At 41.7% G+C, this 26,539-nt stretch overlaps 2 protein-coding genes and 1 pseudogene across 5 annotated transcripts; 2 read left to right on the top strand and 1 right to left on the bottom strand.

Moving 5' to 3' along the window:
* The first annotated feature begins 2,823 nt into the window (after positions 1-2,823).
* LOC135519636 (uncharacterized protein C7orf57 homolog) lies at positions 2,824-12,702 on the top strand. 4 transcript variants are annotated; one of them, XM_064944877.1, is made up of 9 exons: positions 2,824-2,951; positions 3,159-3,211; positions 3,466-3,636; positions 4,682-4,790; positions 5,358-5,454; positions 6,060-6,139; positions 8,447-8,485; positions 11,734-11,834; positions 12,203-12,702. In XM_064944877.1, exons 2-9 carry the CDS (start codon positions 3,175-3,177, stop codon positions 12,214-12,216), a joined length of 648 nt encoding a protein of 215 aa, XP_064800949.1. In that variant the 5' UTR covers positions 2,824-2,951; positions 3,159-3,174; the 3' UTR covers positions 12,217-12,702. The 4 variants fall into 4 exon arrangements, with proteins under 4 accessions (XP_064800949.1, XP_064800948.1, XP_064800951.1 ...); XM_064944876.1 differs by having other exon boundaries at positions 3,466-3,645; XM_064944879.1 differs by lacking the exon at positions 8,447-8,485.
* Positions 12,703-13,717: 1,015 nt separating this feature from the next.
* On the top strand, positions 13,718-16,823 carry LOC135519635 (uridine phosphorylase 2-like). Its single transcript, XM_064944875.1, has 8 exons — positions 13,718-13,853; positions 13,974-14,048; positions 14,163-14,298; positions 14,405-14,563; positions 15,284-15,398; positions 15,509-15,718; positions 15,891-16,037; positions 16,206-16,823. The coding sequence occupies exons 2-8, from the start codon at positions 13,990-13,992 to the stop codon at positions 16,346-16,348; spliced, it is 969 nt and encodes a 322-aa protein (XP_064800947.1). The 5' UTR covers positions 13,718-13,853; positions 13,974-13,989; the 3' UTR covers positions 16,349-16,823.
* A 1,643-nt stretch (positions 16,824-18,466) lies between these two features.
* LOC135519602 (coiled-coil domain-containing protein 148-like) overlaps positions 18,467-26,539 on the bottom strand; it is an 82,485-nt pseudogene continuing 74,412 nt past the window's right edge.

Below are 26,539 nucleotides of genomic sequence, written 5' to 3'. Positions count from 1 at the left end.
CCAGAAGCCATGGATTACATGCAACATTCGCACTGAGCTAGAGGGTAGAGCTACCGCTTTCAAGTTGCAGGACTCTAACCCGAAGCTTATAAGAAAACCTACTATGCCCTCTGACAAACCATGAAACAGGCAAAGTGCCAATACAGGACTAAGATTGAATCGTACTACACTGGCTCCGACGCTCGTCGAATGTGACAGGGCTTGCAAACTATTACAGACTACAAAGTGACACGAGCCTACCAGAGCCTCCCAGACAAGCAAAATCACTTCTATGCTCACTTTGAGGCAAGCAACACTGAGGCATGCATGAGAGCAACAGCTGTTCCAGACAACTGTGTGATTACGCTCTCCATAGCCAACGTGAGTAAGACCTTTAAACAGGTCTAAGGTAACCTGCCTAAATGACTACAGACCCGTAGCATTCACGTTCGTAGCCATGAAGTGCTTTGAAAGGCTGGTAATGGCCCATATTAACACCATTTCCCAGAAACCCTAGACCTATTCCAATTTGCATACCGCCCAAACAGATCCACAGATGATGCAATCCCTATTGCACTCCACACTGCCCTTTCCCACCTGAACAAAAGGAACACCTATGTGAGAATGCTATTCATTGACTACAGCTCAGCGTTTAACACCATAGTGCCCTCAAAGCTCATCTCTAAGCTAAGGATCCTGGGACTAAACACCTCCCTCTGCAACTGGATCCTGGACTTCCTGATGGGCCGCCCCCAGGTGGTGAGGGTAGGTACCAGCACATCTGCCACACTGATCCTCAACATTGGAGCCCCTCAAGGGTGCATGCTCAGTCCCCTCCTGTACTCCCTGTTCACCCATGACTGCATGGCCTGGCACGACTCCAACACCATAATTAAGTTTACAGACGACACAACAGTGGTAGGCCTGATCACCGAAAACGACGAGACAGACTATAGGCCACCTGGATTATTTGCATTTTGTGTGTGTATCCCCCCCCCCACCCCCTCCGCCAACCACCCTTTTACGCTGCTGATACTCTCTGTTTATCATCTATGCATAGTCACTTTAACTATACCTACATGTACATATTACCTCAATTAGCCAGACTAACCGGTGCACCGGCACATTGACTCTGTACCGGTACCACCTGTATATAGTCTCACTGCTGTTATTTTCACTGTCATTTTACTTTTTAAATTGTATTTATTTACTTATCTATTGCTTCCCTAATATCTATTTTTTACTTAAAATTTGCATTGTTGGTTAGTTCTTGTAAGTAAGCATTTCACTGTAAGGTCTACACCTGTTGTATTCGGAGCACATGACAAATAAACTTTGATTTGATTTGAAGTGGATGAAACTGTAGGGAAAATGGCACAGCACTAGTCTGAGTACCAGTCTCTCTCTTTAGCTAACATTCAACTTGCCTCTCCTTGTCAATGCCAAAAAGGCAGGCCTTTCAGCTATCAAAACATTCAATATGTGCTGGATTTACCGCAGTTGCTCATTGGTTGTTGGAAAAAACATTCATTTTTTCCATGACAACATGTGGAGCATCAAAAAATATAATGAAAATGTATAACATAGTCAAAAACAAACATTTAGCTGTTAGCTTGGCAAGGAGTATTTTGAGGCTTAAAATCAAGCAACTTTTGACAAACTGGTTTCATCTAGACAAACAAAAAACGGATGCTGAGCAACCGGATACCAACATGTTCTGTGGAGAAAAAAAGTGATAGAGTTATTTGCATAATCGTTGTGATTGGAGGATAGCTGTGATTGAGTCAGGTTTAAATTCTCTGTTCTCTTCGAGCACATTAATGATATAATGTTCATATTTGAAGATGTCAGAAAGGCCGGTCTCTTTGGCACATGACATGGAGTACACGGAATGGATTAGCTAAAGGGACTGGTACTCAGACTAGCGCAGCACAGTTTCCAGAAAAACTGTTGCTTTCAAACTAGGGATTTCATGGTTAATTGGGGTAAAACAGTAATTCTGCTCAGAGATTTTGCATGTATGAACTACACATTGACACATCCAGCCCAAAGCGGGATGTGTAAAATACACTTAGTAGTCGCCAAAGTTCCGGAGCATGTCTTTAATTAAATCTGATGTCAACCACATGTCATCAAACAGATACCAACTCACATCAACAAAATTACTTAGTACCTCCTTATTATGACTTAGTATCTCATAAGTATGACTCACATATTTCATAATAATGACCTACTATCTCATAGTTATGACTATCTAGCTCATAATAATGAATTACTCTCATAATAACGACTTACTATCTCATAATAATGACTATACTATCTCACAAATATGACTTGCTTATCTCATAAAAATGACTCACATATCTCATAATTGGGACATACTATCTCATAATAATGACTTAGTATCTTATAACTTGTAGTCAGATTTTCATTTTTTGGTGGCTGGAACGAGCTTCTTGTTGTCTTCATTTTCTGCATTGCAAAGCCCATTCATGGAAAATTAGCCTAATGTTTTAAGACTAGGCATAATAGAGGTCTAGCTACAAGGTATTCAAATGATAAAGCAGAAGATAAAATATTCTTATTATTTTTTAAATATTTTTTGAACAAATTTGTTCAACTATATTGTGGGTTATGGATAGGCTACAATAAGTAGCAGATAAAGGGTTTGGTGGATTATTCATAATTTAAATATTTACATTTTTTATTTCATAAACAGTCAAAAACGAAATATAGATATCAGCTCTAATTCAAATGAATTTCACATCATTTCTGTTTTTAAACCCATTAACGAAAAAAGGTTGTTGAACACATTCCTAACGCTCCAGCCCTGTTTCCATAGTAACAAAACTCTCGACACAGTCAGACGTTTGTTTTGTCACTCCCTGCAAGTTAGCTCGAAATCCATACTGGGTTTTCTCCGCACTATTTTTGCCGGTGTCCAGATTTGCAAACGCAGTATAGCTGGTAATGTAAGTAATGTTTTGCAATGATACTTGAACCTCACATTAACTTACTAGCTACCTACACTTACACCCATGTACTAAAACGAACACGTATAGCTAGCTGCTAACGCTAGCTGGCAACGCCTTATTGCTAAGCTAACGTCCTTACCGAGCTAGCAATTGGACCAGCAGTGTACGCTAGGATGACAATGTACTGCGTTCTTTTTTCAACAGAAAGACAACAGTAGACATGAACACTGACACAGATCGCCGACAAAACGACCATGGCAAGTACAATTGGTCTTCAAATGTGCAAAGCTGACTAGCTAGCTAACGTAGCTAACTATCGTTAGCTGTGAAGGCCTAGCTAATATCTCTGATTCTGACTCTTGGCTAGCTAGCTAACGTTAACACCTCTTATTCTAACAAGCCTCTAAGATGTAAAGTTACCAGGTGAAGCTGCTAGCTAGCTGAAGTAGCTAACGATCTAGCAACAACTTGCAGCAAAGCCTTTATAATTGTGTGTTTTCTTTTATTTTAGGCGTTGGCAATGGTGATGATGATTCAACAAAAGCTGCCCCGACGTCCCAGATTCCTGGGCTGTCTGACGATGCTACCAATGGTCCTGAGGAGAGGACTAAAGGACGCCGTACTGGAGTTAATGAGTCCGATTCTGCTTATACTAAACTGGCTAAACAAGGAGGACAGAGGGGTAAAAACGGTATTCTGTTTGACCTAGAAATAACAAAGACTATTATCTCCCCTTTCATCTGTGGAAATGAAGTAAGTTATAGCTAGCTATCTGTCTAGCTCATAGACTGTAAAAAAGTGCAGCTAGGTAAAATGACACACCCATCCAGTTTGTAAGGATGGCCTAGCGAGACACTTTAAAACATTTTTTTAATCGATTATTATAAACTGGGTGGGTTGAGTGAATTCTGATTGGCTGACAGCCATGGTATTTCAGATCGTATACCACGGGTATGACAAAACATATTTATTTTTACTGCTCTAATTACGTTGGTAACCAGTTTATAATGCCAATAAGGCAACTCGGGGGGGGTTGTGGTATATGGCCAATATACAACGGCTAAGGGCTGTATCCAGGCACTCTGTGTTGCATCGTGCGTAAGAACAGCCCTTAGTCATGGTATATTGGCCATATACCACAACCCCCTTGTGCTTAACCAGGGGTTGTTGCTTAAGTATACCAGGGGTTCCCAAACTTTTCCACGCAGGCCCCCCTTTCAGCATTAGGGAACATCACTCATATCAGACAAGTTATAAATAGCTCCAAATCAAATTTTATTGGTCACATACACATGCTTACCAGATGTTATTGTGGGCGTAGTGAAATGCTTATGCTTCTAGATCCGATAGTGCAGCAGTATCTGTAACAGGTAATATCTAACAATTCCACAACACAACCTAATATCTAACAAATCCTACAACAAAACCTAATACACCCAATCTAGTAAAGGAATGGGGTAAGAATAAATAAGTATAAAATATATGGATGAGCAGTGATAATGTGGCTAAGATGCAATAGTAAAGGTCCCTAAGGTATGCAATGACTGACATGACAAGAGGAAAACTGATGATGCGCTACCCAATTTCAAACTTGCGGCTTGTGCATTTTACTATTACAACTTTAAAGAGTAAGTTGCCAGACTGATGATCCCTGGGGCACACCCCACAGTTTAGGAACCACTGTAGTGTACAACATTGGTAACCAAGTTCTTTTCATTCATTTACAGGTTTATTGTGGCACGAGGAGACCAATTTGGACACCAAACCTAATTCTGCATCATCTTACAAAGCTCCGAACTGGTTCTCTGGATCTCCAAAAGCTCAAGAGCAAGCAAGGTACACCCAAAAAGGCAAATTAAGATGAGAATAATGACGGTTACTCTGGATTTAAAAAATAATCTGTTTGTTAGTAATTTATGGCTACTTAGCCAGGCCAAGATGGGTTGTGTGCATTGATCATCCAAATTTCATATTTGTTTGAGGTTGTATGGTTGTTGTACCCTATTGTAAAACAGGGGTGTGTTCAGTTTGTTAAATGTTTTGCTACATTGCGTGGCGGTTTGTACTGAATGACACGTTTCCCCCAAACGGTGCACACCGTTCTTCAACAGGCTTTGTGTGTTTGCTCCCGTTTGGTGGGTGTGGTGGAGTGTGGGCTGATCAATATGGGCGTGGTTACCATTTTGATATCGCAAAACCCATGCAGAGCACAGTATGCACATTCAGCCTCTGGGCCACTGTTATCACAACATCCTTCAACTAGTTCTTCAGAACATCCGCCGTCTCTGACGTATCAAACATTGCACACTGTTGAGTCCTGCTGAATGCAGGCCAGTTATACAGGCTAAGGCTATTATTAGTATAATGGGTCATTTGACATTTGTACATTTGTCTTTCTTCCAGCCCAACTGAGAGCTTTCAAAACTACATGTCAACTAATGCTCCCTTTGGGAGTGATAATAAGTCAACTTGGGAAAGGGACTTTGATGACAAAGAGAAGGTGAATGGAGAAATCCTTACAATTTCACTTCTGATGATGCGCTACCCAGCAAATGTAACAATACTTCCCCGTTCATATCATATTGTGCTACAATAAATTGAGTTAATAGTTTATTCTGAGGTCTTCGAAGTCCAGTATGCAGACAGACCTGTTTAGATTATTTTGGACATTGACTTCCCTTTTGACAGCATGATATCACCTGCCTAGTATCATGAAAAGCTACATGTTTTTAGCTCATTACAAATATTAGCTAACATTGGATAGAGTTCTCAGACTCAACACCTACCGTATCTAGTGAACTTATAACCAACCACTATACCACCATCTTTGGCTATGTCCCCATCTGTTGCTGAAATGTATTTGATTAGCATCAAATTGTCACTTGCGTTTACCATATTTGAATTATTCTAGATTTATCAGATTCCTCTCTTGCAGTTGCAGTGATAGAGAAGAAAGTGACATAGTATGTCCAATAGAAGCTGATGTTGCCAACTGAAATAGGGGGCTTCATCCTGTGTTCAATCCATCTTTCACCCCGTGTTCAATCCTGACGTGATTCCAGATGTTAAATGACTATTCAAGACACTTTTTGTTTTTGCTGTCAGATCTCTCCCAACAGCCAGATGGAGAACTTGTCCTTAGCATCAGGAAAGAATGAAGATGCAGCAGGCAATTTCAAGAAAACGTGAGTGACCCCATTGAAATGTTTACACCATATATCCACAAGATGGCAATGTTATACTTTTTCATTCACAGCACAGCAGAGTGCAGCTCCAGGCAGCTTGGGTACCTTTACAACTCTTTGTTATAGGCTCAAAGATTCAGTCATATGTATATATGTATATATATATACTGTACAAAAATATAAACGCTACAATTTAAAAGATTTAAATAAGTTACAGTTCATATAAGGAAATCAGTCAATTGAAATAAATTCATTAGGCCCTAATCTATGGATTTCACATGACTGAGCAGGGGTGCAACCATGGGTGGGCCTGGGGGGGCATAGGCCTACCCACTGTGGAGCCAGGCTCAGCCAATCAGAATGTTTATTTTTTCCCCACAAAAGGGCTTTATTACAGACAGAAATGCTCCTCAGTTTCATCAGCTGTCAGGGTGGCTGGTCTCAGATGATCCCACAGTTGAAGAAACCTGGATGTGGAGGTCCTGGGCTGGCGTGGTTACACGTGGTCCGTAGTTGTGAGGCCAGTTGGACATACTGCCAAATTCTCTAAAATTACTTTGGAGGTAGCTTATGGTAGAGAAATTAACATTAAATTATCTGGCAACAGCTCTGGTGGACATTACTGCAGTCAGCATGCCAATTGCACGCTCCTTCAAAACTTGAGATGTGTGGCATTGTGTTATGACAAAACTGCACATTTTAGAGTGGCCTTTTATTGTTCCCAGTACAAGGTGCACCTGTTTAATGATTATGCTGTTTAATCAGCTTCTTGATATGCCACACCTGTCAGGTGGATGGATTATTTTGGCAAAGGAGAAATTTTCACAAACAGGGATGGTCTGCAAATTTGTGCACAACATTTGAGAGAGAGTGTTTGGAAAATGTATGTGATCTTTAATTTCAGCTCATGAAACATGGGACCAACACTATACATGTTGCGTTTATATTTTGGTCCGTATATTTACATTCAAATAGTTAATGTCAAACACACATGATTTCAGTATGTAATTCCTATTGATTGTTAATGATATGGGATTCTTTGTACTGTAAGAATACAAATAATTATGAAGTACTGTTTTGTAATGTGGAGGAAAAAAAACTGCATTTCTGTGTTCATTCAAAAAAATTGTGACAGTGTTTGAAGTAATATGGGAAAAATATATAATTTGTTGCCGCTTACCAGTTTTGATAGAACAGGGGCCAGCTCTTAGGCCTATACAGGATGAACATAGTTTGTTTCTAACTTTAAAAATGTAAGTCTCGTCTAAGCTGCATATCGCCCCAAAATAGTGTACTCAATTACGGCACACATTATGAAAGAACTATGCAAACAAATGTTGGATTAGTTTTTCGTATATAAAATGGCCTTAAATATACAAATACTAAATCCATTTGATTTAAAAAATGTTAGATATGGAAACACTGTGTGACAACGGTAACTACAAAAATCATAAATGTTGGTTTCTAATATAAATGAGGTATTTGAATTATAATTATTGTTTTTATTCATAACAAATTGTTATCTTGAAAAAATAATTCACTGGCCATATTTTTACAAATGATATTGTACATTTATTAAAGCAGTATTGTACTGTATTATTCATGCGTTTGTTTGGCCATATTTTATCTTTACAAAAAATATGTTCAAATCATATGACTCAAGCCAATATTACTTAAAAATGATAGAAAATGCCATTTTCACTGTCTTTTGCCTTTGACTTCCAGGGCCCTCCCACTTGTTTCCATTTGGCAACAAATGCATTTGAGCCGTTTCCTAAGAACAAATACTTCGACATTTTGATTTAATGTTTATCACCCAAGTTTGAGTTTCCATTTTTTTATTGAAGGAAATGTGTGTACACAGTTTTATGAGAACAATTTGTGGGGCATTTCAGTAGCAGCTAACTATTTCTGCCTTCGCGGCTAGTTCATATTCTGAAATGTCCGACTTGCTAACAAGTTGATGTTCTACAAGTGCTGCGTTCAACCAGTTAGCAAGTCAGAAATTTCAGAATTTCCTTATTCCCACTAGCATGTGATCTGGAGAGGAGTTGCATGTCATGTGACTTCACCAAAGGACCTCATTGGCTAGTGTAAGGCTCCCCCTTTTTGTCAAGTTCAATGGTGTTTGTATTTCTTCATTCATGGAAGCAAGTGGATGAAGAGAAATGGTATGTTGCCACATGGCAACATTTTATGCATTAAATGTGAAACATAGATTGCAATGTGAAAAGTAGGGTAATTTACCAAGCGCAACAGTTTATGAGTGTTAATTAAAGCTACACTCTTGGTGTATTTGTGTTTCAGCCCAGCAGCCCCGCTACCAATTGATGGGGCTGAAGAAATGTAACTATTTTAACATTTACAGACCGCTTTGGATGCACTTCAATGGTATCATCAATATAGTTTTTAAAATGTTTGAAGCCATATATTGTTAACGAAGGCATTTGTTTAAAAATAATGGATTAAAACAACATTCAATTTTGAGTTATGAAGGGACCGTTTTACTCACAAGCTCATGAGGCAAGTTATGTTATACAATTTTCTTTTGACATCATTCATTCAAGAATCAATAGGTATTGGCCTCATCATTCATTTTGGTGACCAAAATTGGGTGCAAATATCCCAGATTGCACCTTTGTCTCTCCAGAAGCTTGCAGATTCAATGTGCTGTCAATATTTGTTGTGGTAGTCTTGAACCTGGCCTCTCTAGTTCTCATACAATATAGCACTGCCCAAAACCCCTGCCCCATACTTTGTTAGAATGGATAAGGCCGATGTGATGTGGCCAAGGAATAGAGTTAGTTAAAGGGCTCGTCTTTCTATTTGTCCCATTATGGCATCTGTAACAGCACGGGCAGCGCCATTGAGGCCATCTCCATTTTGAAGTAGTCGGTTTTTCTTTTGTGTTTGAAAAAAGCACAAAGCTAATAATGGTGATTTACCACCAGCTGCAGTGCCGGCGACCTGAACCAAATCTTGTCATTGATCTACTGTGGCACCAGATGGCGATGACATTTACAAACCATTATTAAACCAACTTGAAGAAGTAGACAATAGTGATGCATGTGTCAGCTGTTTGTTCACCCGGACCCACCTGCAATTCCTAATAACCCATCCGCAACTGCCCGACCTATATGTGTTAAAGTGAAAATCTGGGACCCTAACCCGCAAATAGGCTGATAGAAAATGTGATCTACAGTCAGCGACAACGGAGTGTTTTTTTGACGGGGTACCAAATGTCTTTTTTTCCAGCCTATTTTTGGTATGTTTCTGCTTTTCAACTTACCTATGATTGGACACATGCAGCTTTTCTTCAGTCATTACTGCACTAGGAGATGAAATAAACCCTGAAATAATATCATCAATGTGATTTATAACATCAATGTAACAAATCAATGAATTAAATCTAGTTGATGTCGATTAAGTTCCCCTTTCATCTATGCTTCTCTCGTGCAGCAGACGTTTGGGAACTGGAAGAAAATGCATTAGCAACAACAACAAAAAAGGATAGACTTTTCGCGCAAAATGTCCAAATGACATCATTTTGAAATGAAAAGCAGTGAAAACAACCTAACATGTTTCTGCTAAGATTTAAGTTTGTCTCGGATGCATATTTTATGTTGTTGGAATTACTATCAGCTTTTATGACGCTGATAAAGATGGCACCTTTACAGACGTTACCTAACCGCGCATTCATTATTTCAAGATGCTGAAAGAAACAAGTCATATTTCTCTACTCCCGTTCCAGAGTCCAAATGTACATTTGGTGTATCACTTTACTGCAATAAGTGCTCAATTCTGCAGGAGTTAATATTATGTTAGGCTAAGTGAGAGCTTATAGACCTACAGTCAGTTTTCAGTTGGGTTAAATGGAATTGTAACCTATCTGGCTACAATTCCCTTGAGGTGCCATATTTGAAGTCCCCGTCTTTTGACTCTTGTATTTGTCTAAACCATCACAGTCGTCACACATAACGTAGCACGTCACCAAATCTTTCCCAAACGTTGCTTTCCTGGCCCTCCCTTCTTTTTATTTTCAACTCTCCGTTTCGCTGCTTTTTTTCAGTCTTTGTCCAACATTGTCCTTTTTGCCTCAGTGGACCGGTGTTTTAAAAAAAAATGTGGCGGGCGTACAGTTAGGCGCTGAAGCTTAGGCTTACCCACTAATGGCAGATAAAAAAGAATGAAACAAAAACCCCTATAGTCATGAATTGCAGAATAAAAATATTTTAGGGATTTTTTGTTGTTGTTGTTGTTGAATTTTTCCCCTTTTTCTCCCCAATTTCATGGTATCCAATTTTTTTTTTTTTTGTTGTAACTACCTATCTTGTCTCATCACTACAACTCCCATATGGGCTCGGGAGAGACGAAGGTTGAAAGTCATGCGTCCTCCTCCGATACACAACCCAACCAAGCCGCAAGCTTCTTAACACAGCGCGCATCCAACGGCACCAATGTGTCGGAGGAAACACTGCACCTGGCAACCTTGGTTAGCGCGCACTGCGCCCAGCCCACCACAGGAGTCACTGGTGCGCGATGAGACAAGGATATCCCTACTGGCCAAGCCCTCCCTAACCCAGACGATGCTAGACCAATTGTGTGTCGCCCCACGGTCGGTTACGACAGAGCCTGGGCGCGAACCCAGGGTCTCTGGTGGCACAGCTAGCGCTGCAGTACAGCGCCCTTAGCCACTGCGCCACCCGGGAGGCTATATTTAGGGATTTCTAATTATGAATCACCGCACTACGGATAAAACAAAGGGGACTGCGGGTTATGAGTCACTAGTAGACAATGCTCTAAACATTATCTGATCGCTCACAGCCCATAGGAATCCCCACCCATTTAACTACTTCAACATGGTGGAAGATCTAAATGGCAATGTCCATGCAGAAATGGGTCCTCTAACACTATGGGCCAATGCCAGACTTGCCTGTCTGCAAATAATACTGTTGAAAGAGTACAGATGTCCTCACAAACGTTCAGCTCAGTTAGCTATATGAACCAATACATCAACAAACAGATCGCTAGCTTCAAATAGTGTGATGACATGACCTCCCCTGACTTTGTTTTTGCTACCAATGTGGTCTTTACTCTACAATGCAAGTCATTGAGCAAATGTGTTTTTTTAGTTGTTTTTTTTTTTACATTTGCCACCTGTCAGTGACCTGTGACATCGATCTGTTAAACATAGGCCTACAGAGATGTCTCTTAAGCGTACAACATTGTCAGAGATGGCTACGGCTTCACATTCAATACATTATTAGAACCATAATGAATAAAAGGACATTTTAAAATGTGAAAATATTGTTGACCCATTTTGTAGGGTACAAAAACATTTATTAGTTCAACTGTATCTCAGTTAGAGGTAAGTGTTTTCAGGGTCCATATTCAGTGTTTGCTGTTAGTGTACTCCCCCCTCACCATATCAATATTACCATCAGCTGGCAGATTCTCCCACGTTTTTTATGGTTTTGAACCCTCCACTAGCTCTAAATGTTCAAGAGCTCAGTGTTTTTTGTTTTCCGCATTTTATTTAGGCCCCATTTTGTCCCCCTGCTGTGTTTTTAAATGCTTGCATTTTGGTCTTGCAGATCTCAGAAATCTCAGAATTCGACCCCTGTCAACATGTCTACGCTCTTGAGCTTTGGCTATTTAGAGGACCAGAAAGGGGCACCAAATACGCATTCATCAAGTAAGTAGCTGTTCGTGACAGTGGGTTGATGTTGGAACTTCATGGTCATTTGAATTGAGTTGGCAATTTGGCTCATTTCTCAGAAGCACATGCCCCATAGACTAACTAATAAAATATTGAATGTATATGAAGTCATATAGATTTATTTTACGATAAATCATGTATAGATCTACATAATTGATACAAAGGACACCGAAGTAGAGTTGTAAAATTTCAACGGGTGTTCCATTCAGACAAGATGATATGCCTGTCGATAAATCAGTCAGGGAAATTGTGACTTGCATTGTTATCCGTGATCATGGGGTGGGACAGCAAATCAACATGGGGGGGAGACACCCACACAAATGATCTTGTGTGTATTCCTGCAGGTTCCAAGGAGTAGAAATGAGCAAAGGCAGTGACGCACGACTGACTCCTCAATGTTCTCCTCCACAACGTTCCTTCACCAGGTTTTGCCTGTTCACAACCGCTCATAGGTCCATAAAAGCAGTTCGTTTAGGTTCAAGTCAGAGTTAAGGCACTCTTGTCATGCTACATGTTTATGCTTGTCCCTAGACGTATACACACAACTGCAAAACTTGATTCTGTTAGATTGCGCTCACAGACCCGCTCTGTTCTGTGCCTGAAGTTGCTAATGAACTGCATTTTCACTGTAACACTAACAGCTAATGTACTAGCCTGAGCTATGCTCTTGTTCATCTGTTGTAGTTTGGGGAATGATGGTTTACTTTTAAAAGGTGTCTATGGCTTAGAAGGGCTCCTCTAAAAATGCCTGCTGTTTTGAAGTGTTATCTTTTTTTTTGTGTGTGCCTCGTTATGGTTGCTATAAAGATTTGTTTTAAAGAAAATAAATGTGTTGTGCATGGAAGCATTGGATGTGTTCTCATTCTCTTTGTGTGCTTAATGAAGCTCAATGAAGCACTCGTTACCATTTGAAATGGTATCTAGACATGTATTAGTTGAAGTGTGACTCGTAGCTAGATTGTTCCAGAAACCTGAGATCTCTATGAAATTACCTACATAATTGTTCCTTCCTCTTTTCCACTGTCGTCATAGTGGAAATTGTGTTCTACCGACGTAATTGACACAGGATACAAAGTGAATATTCAACATCATTGGACATATTTCTCTACGTAAATGATTAAACAAGTTGCCTAAGTTAAATAAAAGGTTATATTTAAATTAAATAAAAAAGTTTTAAACTAATGACTAGGATATATGGCATATCTAAAACAACCGGTTAAGGTAATATGTTTTGATGATACACACACAGTCAAATATTTTTGCACACTCAATTGGTTTGGAACCTGAACGTCATGAGATGCCCGGGATTCTGTGACAATTATGTAACAGTCTAGCTCCTGTTTGAAAACTGGCCAACACAGCCATTTTTGTTTGTGTAACAACATTCATCGTGTTTTGAGAATAGTTAAATGTTTTGAGAATGGTTGAATGTTTTGAGAATGGTTGAATGTTTTGAGAATGGTTGAATGTTTTGAGAATGGTGGAATGTTTTGAGAATGGTGGAATGTTTTGAGAATGGTGGAATGTTTTGAGAATGGTTGAATGTTTTGAGAATGGTTGAATGCACCTGGCAATCAGAACATTGACTTGGCTTTTTAACCATTTCACTCAATTTCAATTGCGTGGCCCTTGTACAGTATTTTTCACCACCGAAGTAATGAATAGGTTTAAAAAAAAAAAAAAAAAAAAATTATATCTATATATACTGTTTCGAGTCATGACTTTGGATCTGGGCCAAGTATTTGGAAAGTTTGTCTGTCAAAGTTAGTGTTTGTTTGAGATCACTTCATGTTTCAGTGGGAGAGACCAGACCAATGACTGGACCAGACAGTCACTACCCTTCTCTCCCCAACCAATCACTCCTGAGAGAAGTCACAGGTCAAAGTTGTATCAGCCCAAGAGGCAGAGACGGGCAAAAGAGTATTTAGGAACTGCTACACTGCACAACAGAGAATATTACCCTTTGAATTCAGAAGAACCTTTCTAGCCTGAAAGGTATGTTTTGAACTTGTGGCTGTAGTAATATTGTGGCTATAAATATTGTGTTTACAACATATTGTGTCATAATTCAACAGTTGATAGCAATTGTAAATGTTTTCTTCATATTTCTTTTAGGATACAGCGAACAACTATGTCACCTATTTTACTGAACGGTATAGGGACTGTCAATGACCATTCTGAATATATCGAGTGAGTATATGTATTTTACTTTGAAGTTTGATTATAGTACTGGTTATTGTCCTGCACTAAAGAACCTTCTGTTATGCAATTGTCATGTGCTCTCTCGTGTCAATGATATTACAGACCCGAGGTCCCTTTCAAGAACCCCCAGATCCATGTGAAGAACCCCCATTTGGATACAATGGAAGAGGACATTCTCTATCACTTCAACCTGGGGACCAAGACCCACAACCTACCTGAGATGTTCGGAGACATCAAGGTTTGTGAAAGTTACCCAGACAAAATAGGCGCCAAGTACCTGATTCATGGAAGCTAAGTCTCATAGACGAAGGAATTACAACGGCCTTTCTGTCTCCCCCGTGAAGTTTGTGTGCGTCGGCGGCAGTGCCAATCGGATGAAGTCCTTTGCTCAGTTCATTCACCAGGAGCTGGCCTTGCCCGGAAACATGGATGATGTCACAGACATCTGTGAGGGAACCGACCGCTACTCCATGTACAAAGTGGGACCCGTACTTTCTATCAGTGTAAGTATCGCACGGAGGACACATCTCCCTCGCACGAGATGACAACCTGACTTGACTTTCGATAGCATGTCTAAGACTTTACAACTTGGAAGTGAAGATTCTCTATGTAAGCCAGTGACTGACACCTGAAATGGTGTTCTGTTATTATCAGATGTTTGTCCAGCTTGGTGTGTTGCTGTATCTTCTAATAATAGTGTATTGGATTTATTTAGCGCTGTTCTACCTGGGTGCTCAAAGCGCTTTACAATAGTAACCTCTACCACCACCACCATTGTATGGTACATATCTGGGTGATGCACAGCAGTCTTTTTTTTTGTGCCAGAGCGAAATTGAAAGTATTCCACGTTGGTTCAAAGGAATTTCATTGAAATGACGTGGAAACAACGTTGATTCAACCAGTGCGTGCCCAGTGGGAAGAGTGCCTGGCGACCTGAGTTGCTTCCCGCTGCGCAGCTGTAGCACGGTGTCGCTGTTAAAAGCTAACGTGGCCAAATGTTTTCCTCCAAGTAAGGTAGCAGCCTTCATGGACAAGTAATTGTTCATTTGGTAACCGTCTGGATGTCCCCGTGATACAGTCTACTCGTTAGGGAGAGCATGCACGACAAGTCGGTGTTTCACAACACCAGGACGTAGTGACCTTCGCCACCCCACCTGCCGAGCACTGCTTTCCTGCAGTTCTGTTAACCTTAGATTGTTAACCTCACCCCACTGTTTCTGCAGCATGGTATGGGCATCCCTTCCATCTCCATCATGCTCCATGAGCTCATCAAACTGCTGCATCATGCCCGCTGCATCGACTTCATCCTCTTCCGCATTGGCACCTCCGGTGGAGTCGGTAAGAGCATACTGTCCCCCTTCCGTTCTTCTTTCAAATGTTGATACACATTTAATACATGTTTATCTAGTTGAGTGCCACGGCTCTCTAAAGTCATGTCACCCTTACAGGTCTGGCACCAGGAACCGTAGTGGTCACAGACAAGGCGGTGGACTGCTTCTTCCGCGCCCAGTTTGAGCAGGTGGTTCTAGGTAAGGTGGTCACAAGGAGCACAGAGCTGGACGTGGACGTCTCCAAGGAGCTGCTGCAGTGCTCCTCCGAGTTAGAGGACGTGCCCACCATCATCGGCAACACCATGTGCACCAGTGACTTCTATGAAGGTAACCACATCACATAACTCACCTCTGTCCACTCTGCTACACAAAAGCCCTAAGTTAAAGCTACAGTCTGCAAGTTTTGTTGTATTTCCATTTTTTTTTTTAAATTTAGGATGAACATTCCCAATGTTGCCTTCTGGTCTAACCCTGTCTGTTTTCTGTTGTGGTCCTCCAGGTCAGGGTCGGCTGGATGGAGCTCTCTGCTCCTTCTCCACCGAGGACAAGTTGGAGTACCTGAGGAAAGCCTTTAACACGGGAGTCCGGAATATTGAGATGGAGTCCACCGTCTTCGCAGCCATGTGTCGTGCCTGTGGCATCAAAGGTATTATTCCAAATAAATGACAGTCCCACTGTCTCCAATGCCACTAACGTTGACAGAGAGAACCTGTAATCAAAAAGGCTTTTGTCTTTACACTTTTTTAAATTTATTTATTATTATTTTTTTACACGTTTTGATATTTCTAACAGATTTCACCTTTTTTCTCCGCAGCTGCAGTCGTATGCGTGACTTTGTTGAACCGTTTTGATGGGGACCAGATCGCCACCCCTCATGATGTGCTGGTGGAGTACCAACAGAGACCTCAGGTTCTGGTGGCCCACTTCATCAAGAAACGCCTGGGCCTCGTCGTCTAAGCTCCCTCCGATCACCTCTGCTGCCCTTGGAGTGTATATAGCTACAGTCCCAACTGATATGTGGATATATGTATATAGACAAGTTGATATGTGAGCAGATATTATTTAAACGGAGTTCTAAGAGTACATGAAAATACATTTTGCAGATTTGTTTAAACGAAGCTCAAAGAGTGGGCTCTTATGCAATTGTGTGGTATTTGTGTATATTTGTATGGTATTATATATTGTGTGACTGAGTACTTTGACTGTGTAGATGAAATCGTTTGTCTGTGTTACTTCTGGATGACATTAAGTCCTGTGACTTAAAATGAATCAAATATTTAAACAAAGAAGCACTCTGACTGTAATTGAATCAAATGACTCATGCAGGAGTTAGGCACTGGTGTACCTGGGATATATTTAGAAATGGAAATACATCTGACTTCATTGTACCTGACATTTTAAAATCATGAATAAATTCATTTCAGGCCTGGCTGATATGGGTCCACATCCTCTTATTCCGCATGGATTAGTAAGAAAGGACTAACTTCGAAATGGAGATGAGACACTACAGAATTGCGGCCTGCACTGCAGAATTGCAGCCTGCACTGACACGTAGTACAATCAGCATATTGTTACAATACCCATGGATGTTACACAGTCAAATGAGCAAATATATACAGCTAAACATACATGAAGGGTTTGTCGTGATGACAGACAAGTTTTATCTAAAATCACAGTGGCATAAAACACAGAAATTCTGTGTTCAATGAAGTATCAGATGTTGATGAATAGCAGAGGGAGGCATATGAGGAATAGTGCAAGGAATATGTTCAAAGTTGAGCCAACATAGTCTGAATTGACAATCACAGAAAAAGCCCAAAGAAGAAATTACTGACAATCTGTGGACAAATATCACTTATCTGTATGACCTATACCTGCAACCAGGTTTCCAAGTTGCGTAAAAAGCTATTCAACTTCATATCAATGCAAATATTCTCTCTCACTGGCCTGGGAAAATGCTATTTATATTATGACTTATTCCTGGACAACTGGTTAGCGGTTTTGATTGAATTAGGGCTAAACACTCTTTGTGGAAGACTTGAATCCCGTGGAGTCAGTGTCCCGTCGAGGTGGTCTGGGTGGCTGGACTACAGAGAGAACCTCCTTGGCATACAGTGTGTTGTGGAGTCCTTCTACCCACAGGGCCTGTTAGGGCCTGTTCAACCATTACTCTGTAAGGGCCTGTTCAACCCTTACTCTTCGATTAGACCCAATATGGAAAGCAACAGAGGGAATAGAGTAGCAATAGGGCTCTGGTCAAAAGAGGTGCAGTACACTGGAAACACCGGTGCCATTTGGGATGCACACATTTTACGGTCAAAAAGGCGTAAAAACAAAATAATACGAGGACGATACTGTTACACCCTTGTCCTTCATTTTCTTTCTGATATTTTGGTATTCTAGTCAAACGTGTCTCTGTTTTCCTCACCTGCCTCAAACCAAGGTCAGTTGTTCGTCACAAATTTCAATTGGGAGGAGATGATCTGACAGTCACTGGCCTGATTACACAATAGGCTGCAGGTAGACCAGTGTGCTCTCCTGCACAGTGGAGTCATGACACAATGTACCAGACAGACGGACTGTATGTTGATTCACCCACCGGCCTTGATGGGAAGCCGCTTGAACGTCTGACTGCACGAGGGTAAGGTTTGGTTGAGCCAGGTCAAACATTGTGAATGATTTTCTGGGTTTTGTGTCAGTGAGTGAGTCAGAAAAGCAGTAAACACAAAATAGTACATTGACACATGTTAGCAAACTTTGGAACGAGTGGAGAAAACCAAACGCTTAAAGCAACGGGGACAAAGATATGGGCCCGCATCCGGCCCACTGGGGGGTCTGATCCGGCCTGCGGGAGTTTTGAGCAAATAAATGTAATAGTACAACATGTTTAAAGGCCTAGTGGAGTCAAAAATGTGATTTTCTGTGTTTTATATAAACTGAATGTACACAAAATTAGGAACACCTTCCTAATATTGAGTTACACCCTTTTTTGCCCCCCCCCCCCAGAACAGCTTCAATTCATCACTTCATCATTGATGCTGACCCATGTTGACTCCAATGCTTCCCACAGTAGTGTCAAGTTGGCTGGATGTCCTTTGGGGGTGGACCATTCTTGATACACATGGGAAACTGTTCAACATGAAAAACCGAGCAGAACTGCAGTTCTTGACAGACTCACACCGGTGTGCCTGGCATCTAATATCATACCAGGTTCAAAGGCACTTTTAACAGGTGTAATCAATAAGGGATCATAGCTTTCACCTGGATTCACCTGGTCAGCAGGTGTTCCTAATGTTTTGTACACTAAGTGTATATTTCCACACTATGAGGTTGGAATAATACTGTGGAATTGTGTAAATGATGATAATGCCCTTTTAGTGTAAGAGCAGTTTGAACAGACCGCCTGAAATTTCAGCGTGTTTTAGTGGGAGAGAGTTTTGGTCTTCCATGGTGACAAAAAGAGAGTTAGCAAAATTCTAACTTAAGAAATTGCTCTTTGCTAAGAATTAATTTAAAATATATATTTTTGACCATTTTAATTAAAAACAATCACAGGAAAGGGGGACTCCATAATTTAGAAAAACTACAACCAAATCGAAACTGTGTAGAATGTCACACGTCTAACTGCCAGAGAGGGGGGAGCTGCCCTTGGTTACACACACCTGTCACCATCATTACGTTCCACTGCGCAATATTGGACTCACCTGGACTCCATTACCTTGGTGATTACCCCCTCTTTATCTGTCTGCTCCTCACGTTATTCCATGTGTCAGCATAGATGCCGTTATTTTTCACCTGTCCAGACGCTGGTCCTGTCCTGTTTCACTAAATGCGCTGTCCCTGTACCTGCTTCTTGTCTCCAGTGCCGACCCTCACGTAGAAGGATAATGGACCTACATTCATACAGTTTCTTCACTGTGTCCAGCTCGCTAATAAAAACCTAAAGATGGATTGAAAACTATGTATTTTTTGTTTGTTAAGGAGAAGTATATCTTTCACTCCATGCATAACAGTTGTATTTTCATCAACATTTCTGATGAGTATTTCTGTAAATTGACGTAGCTCTCTGCACTTTCACTGGATGTTTTGGAGGCAAAACATAACAACTCGCCAATGGAAACAGAGGTTTTTGAATATAAATATGAACTTTATCGAACAAAACATACATGTATTGTGTAACATAAAGTCCTATGAGTGCCATCTGATGAAGATCATCAAAGGTTAGTGATTCATTTGATCTCTATTTCTGCTTTTTGTGACTCCTCTCTTTGGCTGGAAAATGTATTTTTTTTGTGTCTAGGTGCAGACCTAACATAATCGCATGGTATGCTTTTGTCGTAAAACCTTTTTGAAATCGGACACCGTGGTGGGATTAACAACAAGTTTATCATTAAAATGTTGTATAATACATGCATGTTTGAGGAATTTTAATTATGAGATTTCTGTTGTTTGAATTTGGCTGTTGGTCAGGTGGGACGTTAGCGTCCCACGTACCCTAGAGAGGTTAAACGCCTCCGTATCTCCCATCATCCTCTCTGGGTCTGACTCTGCCGTTTCTCCCACCTTGACACTGTGGAGGGTGGGAAAAACACTTCAAAAAACCCATATGATGTTTGCCTAGTAATTTCCTTGTATTTCTCCATCCCACCAGTAAGTGGCAGTGATGCCTCAAAACCAACAGTGGGTCAAAACCTTCCACAAATCTTCCCCGGCATAGCATTTTACATGGCAGATCCAATCAGGGCAGCTAATGGAAATAAGTGCTGATAAGCGACGTACCTAATTTCTCAGGGCCCCCAGACAACTGTCTCTTCTCTTCCAGGCGTTCGAGCTCCCAGCGCCTCCCTCTGCTCCTTGCGCTGCAGCAGCACCTCCTCGCACAACTAAACCCTGAGGGCAGAAGGGACAGAGAGCGGGAAGGGAGAGAAGTGGCCAAGGACATCAGCCTCAGCACAGAAACCACCTATCTGTGGTGGCACAGCGGCCCTGCAGGCTGGGAGAGCTATACGAGCTGCCAGAGAGCTGCCCCTCACATTTTACCTCCCCTCAGTCCCCATGTCCTCTGTCCTCCTCACCCTGTCCTGACTAACTCAACATCTCTCTCTTTCTCCTAGCACGGTTTAAATGCCAGGCATTGAAAGGAGGATAGAATCTTAGCAAGGACCATGGATAAAGAGGAGGCTGTACCGAACAGAAGAGAAAACACTACATCGAATCATACCAGTGGTTGGTGAAACGCATGGGATGTTTCCCTCAAATGGTCATGGACTTGTATATACACGTTCATAAATGAGTCATTGTTAAACATAAACCAAGAATAACATACAGAACATCATCCAAAGCCATGGAGTGAACTGTCGAGATCTCTCCTTTAGCGTCCTTGAGGCTGAGCTGCTGCAGTCAGGATCCTTGATGCATGCTTACCTTTCCTTATCGCCCTCAGCTTGCTCTGCCATGCGTCTCCTCAGCTCTGTCAGTCTCTGCTGACCTCTACTCTCCAGCTCCTCTCTCTCTCCTCTGTTCCTCTGTATCTTGGGTGAACCTGTGGTACGCAAAGAAACAAACATTCCCAACACAAAGCGACTCAAAAGTTTACAATGCCCGCAGCGAGTCAACACGAGGAAAACACTATTGATTGTGACACTGCGAAATCAGATAAGAGTAAATCAAATGAATGAGATAATATTTCATTGTCTGCAAGATGATGGTGGAGAAGTGAATGTAATCCATTTCAGCCTAAACGACATCATTAATCAGACATTCTCCCAGCTGTTCCGTGCTACCGTAGCAAGCCCCACAAGAGGGGCGCAATCAAACAGGACTACACACCCTGGGGGGGGATGCCAGGGGCAATGCGGGTCAGGGACCACACACACTCCAACACGCACGCACAAACACACACAAAAACACACACGCTGACTCTCACAGACACCATTTTACCTCCTTCAGCTGTATATACAATGAATCAAGCTAATGGAAATCATCATGACCCACGCCTCGCCTAACAAACATAGATAGGTCGTTTCCCCCTGACAACATTATAATCCGTGGAGTTAAAAACATTCAAATGAACCTGGGCCACACTAACATTGAATGGATACTAAGCTGTTATTATAGACCGTCAAAGAGGAGCACAGAACATGTTCAAACATAGTATGACTGGTGACAATGCAATATGCTGGAGAGGGTCGGATGTAAAGTGTCTTGACTTTTTCTTTCTGCAGTGACCCCATGGCCAAGTCTCCTGCTCCCTCCTCTGTCTGTCCTCTTCCTCCTGCTGCCTGGCAACAACAGCTGCCTCCAATCTGGCAACCTCCTCCTGATAGACACGGCATTGCTGCAGCTGGACAAGCACGCACGGACACTCACGCAAATGAACAAGCACGAGCGTTCGACACACACACACACACACACACACACACACACACACACACACACACACACACACACACACACACACACACACACACACACACACACACACACACACACACACACGAAAAGAACAACAGAGGCCCGTAGGCTAGTGCCAAAACGTGATTTGCCTCTCTTGACCAAATCACATTGCCAGATGCCCAGCTGGGTAACAGCCCCAGAGTCTGGTGACGAATGGAAAACAAAGAGAGGTGTTGAAACAGCACCCCACAGCACATCTGTGTTGGAATACTTCAGGACAGTACAGAGACCCAGACAATCCTGCTCCCACACTGTCCCTTTTCCCTAATGTACAGGTAACTGCCAAAATAAAGGAAACACCAACATAAAGTGTCTTAATAGGGCATTGGGCCACCACAACCCACCAGAACAGTTTCAATGCACCTTGGCATGGATTCTACAAGTGTCTGGAACTCTATTGGAGGGATGTGACACCATTCTTCCACAAGAAATTCCTTCATTTGGGTTTTGTAGACGGTGGCGGAAAACGCTGTCTCAGGCGCCACTCCAGAATCTCCCATAAGTGTTCAATTGGGTTGAGATCTGGTGACAGATGGGAGGCATTGCCCTCCTAGAAGAGACCACTCCCATCAGGATAGAAGTGATTCACAATATGAAGGTGATCACTCAGAATGCCTGTGTATTGGTGTCCTTGCCCTCGAAGGGGACACAACAGAGCTGCCAGAACCCTCATTTACTCAAGTGTTTCCGTTATATTGGCAGTTACCTGTAGCTCTTTATGCCCTACCCTGCACAACACTTATTTCATCAACGACATACTGCCAAGAACCGTGGTCTCACAGCGACACACACACACAACACATACAGTACCATCCACCCAAACAGACCAGTGGAAAAAACACACACTCTACATGTGCAATCAGTCTCTGTGAAAGTGTGAGTATGCACGCATGCGCACACACACACACACACATACACGCACACACAAACACAGTTGTTGAGGAGTGAGTGACAGGTTGGTTCTGCATCGGGGTCCCTGTGGCAAGATGTGCAGTGAAGTGTTGCATTCCAAACAGGCAGACAGATTTACAGATTCATCAACACAGAGCTTAGGAACCCCCTAAAGAGAGCCAAGCATTAACACAGTCTATCACACATTAGCACCAGTAATATCATCAAATCAATCAGCCTGCCTGCCTGAGAGGAACCAACAACTGGCTGCTGTCTGTCTGTTTGGGGAAAGCTTCGAGGAAAGGCCCAACCCTGACTTAATCAAATGACATTGAGGCCTCAAATGGCACCCTATTCCATATAGTGCACTACTTTTGAGTACTGCACTTTATGGAATAGTGCACTATGAGAATAGGGTGCCATTTGGGACGCTGACTTAGTGTTGGAAATATATGGAGTTTCTTGTTCACATTAAGGCACCTCAGGCTGGCCGTAGATCAGACCTGTGGGAGGTTGTCTCTCAGGCTTCAATCTGTCAGTATAGTGTCTAGCCATCCTTGTTGTGGTGAGAGAGACAGAGAGAGAGAGAGGGAGAGGTATGTATCAGATGCTCAACATGCTCAGCTCTGACTAAAAGGGAACAATAAAAAAATTCTGTGGAACTGGCTTCGATGTCCAGAGTTGAGTTTGAGGGATGTACATGATCAAATACAAATCTTAAAATCAACTATTAACAACTGGATTCTCCAATTACAATGAATGAACTACAGGACAAAATACAAACCCTCCAACCCAAAAAGACCTGTGGTGTTGATGTCCCAGACCTGCTACCTGTCCCAGACCTGCTGTTTTCAACTCTCTCGAGACACCAGGAGCAGTCGAGATACTCTAAATGATTGGCTATAAAAAGGCAACTGACATTTACTCCTGAGGTGTTGACCTGTTGCACCCTCGACAACCACTGTGATTATTATTATCTGACCCTGCTGGTCATCAATGAACATTTGAACATCTTGGCCATGTTCTATTATAATCTCCACCCGGGACAGCCAGAAGAGGACTGGCCACCCCTCATAGCCTGGTTCCTCTCTAGGTTTCTTCCAAGATTCTGGCTTTTCTAGGGAGTTTTTTCCTAGCCACCGTGCTTCTACACCTGCATTGCTTGCTGTTTGGGGTTTTAGGCTGGGTTTCTGTACAGCACTTTGAGATATCAGCTGATGTAAGAAGGGCTTTATAAATACATTTGATTTGATTTGATTTGTTGATGGTATCCTAAATTAAATGATACAATTTATAGACCACAAATTCCAATTGGCTACACATAAACTTTTTAACATCATCCTCAGCTCTGGCATCTTCCCCAATATGTGGAACCAAGGGCTAATCACCCCAATCCACAAAAGTGTAGACAAATATGACCGTAATAACTACCGTGGGATATGCATCAACAGCAACCCTGGGAAAATACTCTGCATTACCATTAACAGCAGACTCATACATTTCCTCAGTGAAGGCAAAGTACTGAGCAAATGTCAAATAGGCTTTTAACCAAATTACCATACGACAGACCACGTTTTCACCCTGCACACACTAATTGACACACAAACAAAACAAAGGGAAAGTCTTCACATACTTTAATTGATTAAAAAAATAAGCTTTTATCACAATTTGGCTTGAGGGTCTGTTAAACAAATTGATGGAAGCGGTGTTGGGGGAAAACACATATGACATGATGAAATCCATGTACAAAGTGTACGGTTCAAATTGGCAAAAAACATACACATTTATTACCACATGGCCGTGGGGTGAGACAAGGATGCAGCTTGAGCCCCACCCTCTTCAACATATATATCAACGAATTGGTGAGGACACTAGAACAATCTGCAGCACCTGGCCTCACTCTACTAGAATCTTAAGTCAAATGTCTGCGTTTTGCTGACGATCTGGTGCTTCTGTCCCCAACCAATGAGGGTCTACAGCAGCACCTAGATCTTCTGCACAAATTCTGTCTGACCTGGGCCCTGACAGTAAATCTCAGTGAGACAAAAATAATGGCGTTCCAAAAAAGATCCAGTTGCCAGTACCACAAATACAAATTCCATCTAGACACCGTTGCACACAAAAAAACTATACGTACCTTGGCCTCAATATCAGCACCACGGGTAACTTCCACAAAGCTGTGAAAGATCTGAGGGACAAAGCAAGAAGGGGCTTTTACGCCAACTAAATTAACATAAAAGTCTACATACCAATTAGAATCTGGCTAAAAATACTTGAATCAGTTATAGAACCCATTGCCCTTTATGGTTGTGAGGTCTTGGGTTCACTCACCAACCAATAACTCACAAAATGGGAAAAACACCAAATTGAGACTGCATGCATAATTCTGCAAAAATATCCTCTGTGTATATCCTCATGAAAATATCCTCATGAAACACCATGCATTCAGAGCAGAATTATTCCGACACCCACAAATTATCCAAAATCCAGAAAAGAAAAATTAAATTCTACAGCCACCTAAAAGGAAGCGATTCCCAAACCTTTCAGACAAAGCCATCACCTACAGAGAGATGAACTTGGAGAAGAGTCCCCTAAGCAAGCTGGTCCTGGGACTCTGTTCACAAACACAAACACAAACATAGCCTCAGGACAGCAACACAATAAGACCTAACCAAATTATGAGAAAACAAAAAAAATAATTAGTGGACAAATTGGAAAGAATTAACAAGAAAAACTAAGCAAACTAGAATGCTATTTGGCCATAAACAGAGAGTACACAATGGCAGAATACCTGACCACTGTAACTGACCCAAAATGAAGGAAAGCTTTGACTACAGTATGTAGACTCAGTGAGCATAGCCTTGCTATTGAGAGAGGCCACCGTAGGCAGACCTGGCTCTCAAGAGAAGACAGGTTATGTGCACACTGCCCACAAAATAAGGTGGAAACTGAGCTGCGCTTTCTAACCTCCTGCCAACTATATGACCATTTAGAGACACATATCTATTGGGTGAAATACCACAGTGTGACATCACAGCAGCAAGATTGTGACCTGGTGCCACAAGAAAAGGGCAACCAGTGAAAAACAAACACCATTGTAACTATAACCAATATTTATTTATTTTCCCTTTTGTGCTTGAACTATACAACACTGTATATAGCCATAATATGACATTTGAAATGTCTTTATTCCTTTGGAACTTTTGTGAGATTAATGTTTGCTGTGAATTTTGTATTGTTTATTTCACATTTATTTATTTTTAAAAATTGTAGTTGAAATGTACCCCTTTTTCTCCCCAATTGGTGGTATCCAACTGGTAGTTAGTCTTGTCCCATCGCTGCAACTCCCATATGGACTTGGGAGAGGCGAAGATCGAGAGCCGTGTGTCCTCCGAAACACGACCCAACCAAGCCGCACTGCTTCTTGACACAATGCCCGCTTAACCCGGAAACCAGCCGCATCAACGTGTCGGAGGAAACACCGTACACCTGGCAACCGTATCAGCTTGCACTACCCTCGACCAGCCACAGGAGTTGCTAGTATGAGATGGGACAAGGACATTCCTGCTGGCCAAACTCTCCCCTGACCAGAACAATGCTGGGCCAATTGTGCGCCACCCCATAGGCATCACGGCCGTGAGAGAGCTTGGACTCGAACCCAGAATCTCTAGTGGCACAGCTAGCACTATGATGCAGTGCCTTAGACCACTGTGCCACTCGAGAGGCCCTTTTTATTTCACTTTTGTTTATTATCTATTTCATATGCTTTGACAATGTAAGCATTTGCAATTCATCTAGCGA

This window comes from Oncorhynchus masou, chromosome 29 (assembly GCF_036934945.1).
Source record: "Oncorhynchus masou masou isolate Uvic2021 chromosome 29, UVic_Omas_1.1, whole genome shotgun sequence".
Classification (NCBI taxonomy): domain Eukaryota; kingdom Metazoa; phylum Chordata; class Actinopteri; order Salmoniformes; family Salmonidae; genus Oncorhynchus; species Oncorhynchus masou.
Note: the sequence above shows the minus strand (reverse complement) of the source record. Positions and strands in the feature narration are given on the sequence as shown.